Below are 5,195 nucleotides of genomic sequence, written 5' to 3' on the forward strand. Positions count from 1 at the left end.
GGTCTCCAGTCCATCACAGGGACACATAGAGACAAACAACCATTCACTCTCTCACTCACACCTAGGGACAATTTATAGAGTTACCAATCAGTCTAACATGCATGTTCTTGGTCTGTAGGAGGAAACTGGAGTACCCGGAGAAAACTCACGCATGCACGGCGAGAACATGCAAACTCCACCCAGAAAGGGCCCTCGAATGGGATTGGATCCAGTAACAAACTTGGACTTTGACTGAGCTCAGCCTTCTCTCCTGACAGTGAAGTCCTAACCAATGAGAGCTCCTTCAAACATGTTTCTGCCCAGAGATGCAAATTTTAAAAAGTCTGATTGGATCACTGTATTTTTGTGAATTAAGTAGTTTATTGGTCGACTACGAAGTAATTTACAGAAAATAAGAGAAATTAGGGGAAAAAAAGAAAAACTACATTGAAAATATGTGTTTAATATAAAATAAATCTTGTTTTTCTTTCGGCTGCTCCCTTATAAAGGGGTCGCCACGTCAAGCAAACGTACATGAAATATTTGGAAAGCGTTTTACGCCAGATACCCTTCCTGACGCAACCTGGGCTCGAACTTGTAGCCTCAGGATTGCAAGGCTGCAGATAGGCCTGTCGCGATAAACAATAAATCAGTGAACCTTTGTGTGAAAAATGCCATGCTAAAGAGCGCAAATCACAGAGCATCCACCATGTCACCGTCAGCCCATGTTACGTCATATACTGCCATCAAGTGGTCAAAAAAGGCACTACACTCCAAACAAATCAAAGAAGAAATCAAAATTTCTTCTAAAATTTGACAACAATATTATTGTTAAATTTCAAACAATATTATCGTTTATTGCAATAATTTCTGAGACAATTAATCGTCCAGCAAAATTTGTTATCATGACAGGCCTAGCTGCAGAACTTAACCACTGAGCTATCACAGCCCCATTTTATGCCAAATAACTATTAAATAAAAATTTAAATGTAACATTTCATATGAGTCAAATTTATGGGTTTTCTCTGAAGGTGTAGAAGGCCCTGAAGGTTTCCCACTGTGAACAAGTAACGTCTTAACTTTTGTCCTTGAATTTTATTATTTATTTAATCTGACAGGACCGATGAGTAGTCTGAATGTTGCCAAGACAAGAGAATTGCTGTCGCCTTAAGCAACACCAATCTTTTTTTTTCATGGTCACAGTTTTTTTAAAATGCACCATGAAAGTAAATGTCAATTTTGCATTTTTGTTTTAATAAAATTCTATGGGGTTTTGCCAAGTGCAGCAGCTGGCTGTAGCACTTCTGGTGCATCACAAAACTCCTGCTGTAATAATCAGAAAACACACTTCACAGTGTGAGTTGGGGATGACCCAGGTAGAACAAATTGTAGCTCAACATCTAAAGTTAATTGATTTAAAATCATATTTATTAATAAGTTTGATTTTCTGTGGAGACCATCTTTCATTATCACCCAAGACAATAAAAGTGACCCTCAACCAAACAAAAGTGGGTAATTAGGTGTTAACCTTGTAATTATATCCTCGTTTAAACTTAAAATAAATTAAATATATTGAAGACTTGTGAAGTTTTATTATGATTAGCTGGTGGAATCAGCTGAGACTAACGAATATGAGGAGCAGGTGTGACAGACTGAAGGGGATAACTGAGGGGGGAAATGGCTGCTGACACTGGGAGGAACAGGCGAATGACAACAAATATATCAAAAAGAAACACGATGACAAAATAAAATGAATAAAAAGACACCAACACACGAAAAAAAAAAGAACATAAAAACTCAGGATCCTGAGAAGGAAGACATTTATTCAGCCAAGCCCTAATCTGTGTTTGTAATAGTTATTGATCGATCAACCAGAGTGATTATTATCTCCTGTGGGGGTCAAAGGGCATTCCGCAGGAACAACGTCCTCTAGAACACACCTTTATGGACACAAACACTCGTACCTTTATTCTATTCAGCGCGGGGTTTAATTTACCAGATGGTTTCCTTCCTGGAGGTTTTCACTTTTATTTGACGTCTCTGAACCGCCCAACAGGTTGAAGTCTGATTAGTCAGCCTCACCGACACTTGGCCTTTGTTCCCTCTGTCCTTCCTGCTGTAACTGTCACCGCTCGTGTTTGACTTTCTCTGCGTGAGCGTCAGCGCCGACCAACCCTCTCGTTCACCCCCTATTTCGGTTTCGCTCACTTTTTCCTCGACTCCCCTCTGAGAGGCGGGCAGGGCGACAGCTGGAAGCATGTGTTGTACAGGAAAATGTGCCCGTCTGGTGGGCCTGATCCTGCTGCCTTCTGCTTTTGTCTGCATGATCTCCAACCTGCTGCTGTTCTTCCCCGATGGGGAGAACCTGAAGAATGACCAGATCTCCCTCCAGGTCTGGCTCATGGGGGGGCTCATTGGAGGAGGCCTTTTTGTGAGTACTGTGCGGTTCGAGGATTTATTGTATTTTTCAGCTATCTTTGTCTCTTTTGTAAACTTGTGAAGTCAAACTGAATGATTTTTATTAGGGATGCACAATATTATCAGCATGGTATTGGTATCGGCTGATATTAGCGATAAAGTTAAATATCAGACATCGGTCATTGCATCAATATAACTCACCTAAATAAAAGGCTTCTGTTTTAAGTTAATTTTTCATTAAAGAAACTGTCAAGTATATCTATTAATGCACTACTACTATGCACTTTTCACTTGTTGTTGCACTTAATTGCACTGGTCGAGTGTTGTCATTGTGTTAGAGAGAGTAAATGTCATGAATAAATTTGACATTAAACATGATCCAAGTTGAAGTGTTACATTATTTTCAGTCCCCTTTTTGGCATCTGCATTTGGTAGCAGATCAAATTGATAAAGATCATGCAGAATAATGTAGTATTTAATTCTAAATCAGAGAAAGCTATGTAGTCTCCGTAAGTCTAGGGAAAAATATCGGTATCGGTTATCGGCCAAATATGTTTTAACATATTGGCATATCGAATATTGGCCAAAAATCCAATATCGTGCATCCCTAATTTTTAGTTTAATTGAGGAGCTCTAGATTTATGGACTAACAAAGGTGTGTGTGTGTGTGTGTGTGTGTTGGGGGGGTGTCATGGTAGCTTGGTGGTCAGTGCTGAGGCTTCGCAATCCTGAGGCCGCAGGCACAAGCCCCGGTTGTGTCTGGAAAGGCATATTGCGTAAAACTTTTGTTATAATATTTTGTGTGAGTTTGCTAACTGTGGCAACTCCTAGAAAAGGGAGCAGCTGTAAAAGAAAAAGAGCTGAAATATATAGAAATATAAGAAAATGTACTCATTTTGGAGTTATCATTTTACCTGAAATGTCTTTCTGATTATTCGCCTGTTAGTTTATCAACTTGGGTGGAATAAAATTGTTAGATTTCCCACAATTTCAATGCCATTTAACCATTACTTATACCAGACGTGGGTCATTATTACCCAGATTATAAACTCCAAACATAAAAAACTATTTCAGGCTAAATTACTGTACAAAGTTTAAAGATATATACATTTAAAGTGCGTGAGTTTAGGCTCTTGAGCTCAGAGACAGGCGTTTTCTCCTTCCGGAGCAAACATGTATATGGTTGTTCCGCATGCTCCAAATGCCTGGACCAGCACTGACATAAAGTCTGCGTAACGTGTTTAGAAATATATTCAACCCTTGAGTCCTGGTCATTTATAAAAACACAGAAACAGGTTAATTTATCAGTTTATTTAAATGAATAATACTGATGCTCACCTATTATTAAAACACCCACACAAAGAGTACATCAAAATATGTAGCTCGATCATGACTAGTGTGGTTTGAGTTTTGGTAGCAGCATATTGTATGGCATCAATGAAACAAGAAAATAACATAAATAAATTCTCCATGAACAAACATCTATGGGATTTTGGCAAAAAATGTGAGAAAACCACACCCTGTGGCTCAGACTTACTCCACAGTAGAAGCCTCAGTCAATGTTTTATTTGTCTGAAATGGTATTTTGAGGTTTTACTAGTTTTTACAGGATCACAGTATAAGTTTTAGAGTAACGCACTTTAACTTTTGAACCGTCTAAATCTCCCAAAATCTTTCCAGTTTCTTAATCTCACAATTTTTTGCATTTTATCCGTCCAAATGTGGACATTTTTGTCTCCTTTCTTCCAGTGTGTCTCACTGCTATAGGATGGGATTTTCTCTTAAATCCTATAGCAGTCCACTGTTTGACCTTGTCCTGTCTCCTAAATAAGCGCTGTAGACAAAATAGTACTCATATTTTCAACATGACTCACAGGTATCACACAGCAACAGGTTATTTTAGGACTTTCTACTCTGTTTCCTGTCTCGTTGTGAGTTTTGTCGGGGTGAAGTTAGCATACTGACCCCAACGAGCCACTGACGGCAGCTTAAACATTTCTTTTGACCTTTCTTCAGCTGCAGATTGTTCAGGAAAAATGACTTTTGTCCTTTAGATTAGATTAGATTATTTCAAGAGAAAGTTTTGATAAGTAGCTGCATTTTACCCTTGAAAAGAAAATACACCAGTATATACGTACACATATATATATCGAGACATTCAGCACATTCTGAGCTTCTACTGAGACATTTTTAGGTTTTTAATTTTATACATGTACATTGTTTTAATTCAGAAAAGAACTTAAATAAGTATTTTTCTAGCAAAGAAGTCAGAGTGGCCTATAGGCACTAAGGACAGGATTTTTATTTTGGGGAATTATTAATTTGGTTACTAAAAAAAAAACAAAAAAAAACAGAAGTTTGATCCCACTTCTGCTTCACCTGTAACCGAAGAGACGTCATGGAAGAACAAAACTCAAGTCAGGACCCATAAATATTTGCCAAAGAGATAAGGACACACACACACACACACACACACACACACACACACACACACACACACACACACACACACACACACATTCTTGTCTACCACACACACACACACACACACACACACACACACACACACACTCACGCACACACACCACACACACACCACACACACACAGACACACACACTCACACACGCATGTTTGTCTTTCTATCTTTATGGGGACATTACATTGACGTCCATTCATTTTTCATTTATTTCTATAGCCAAACCCTGACCCTTACCCTAAACCTAACCATTACCAGTACATACCTAACCCTAAACCTAACCATTACCAGTACATACCTAACCCTAAACCTAACCATTA

At 38.6% G+C, this 5,195-nt stretch overlaps 1 protein-coding gene across 1 annotated transcript in view; it reads left to right on the forward strand.

Moving 5' to 3' along the window:
• The first annotated feature begins 2,236 nt into the window (after nt 1-2,236).
• tm4sf5 (transmembrane 4 L six family member 5) overlaps nt 2,237-5,195 on the forward strand; it is a 17,159-nt gene continuing 14,200 nt past the window's right edge. The window contains exon 1 of the mRNA XM_037683763.1: nt 2,237-2,410. Within this exon, the coding sequence (XP_037539691.1) occupies nt 2,237-2,410 (174 nt within the window). The remainder of the gene's footprint in view (nt 2,411-5,195) is intronic.

Source organism: Nematolebias whitei, chromosome 1 (genome assembly GCF_014905685.2).
Source record: "Nematolebias whitei isolate Nwh7 chromosome 1, NemWhi1, whole genome shotgun sequence".
Taxonomy (NCBI): Eukaryota; Metazoa; Chordata; class Actinopteri; order Cyprinodontiformes; family Rivulidae; genus Nematolebias; species Nematolebias whitei.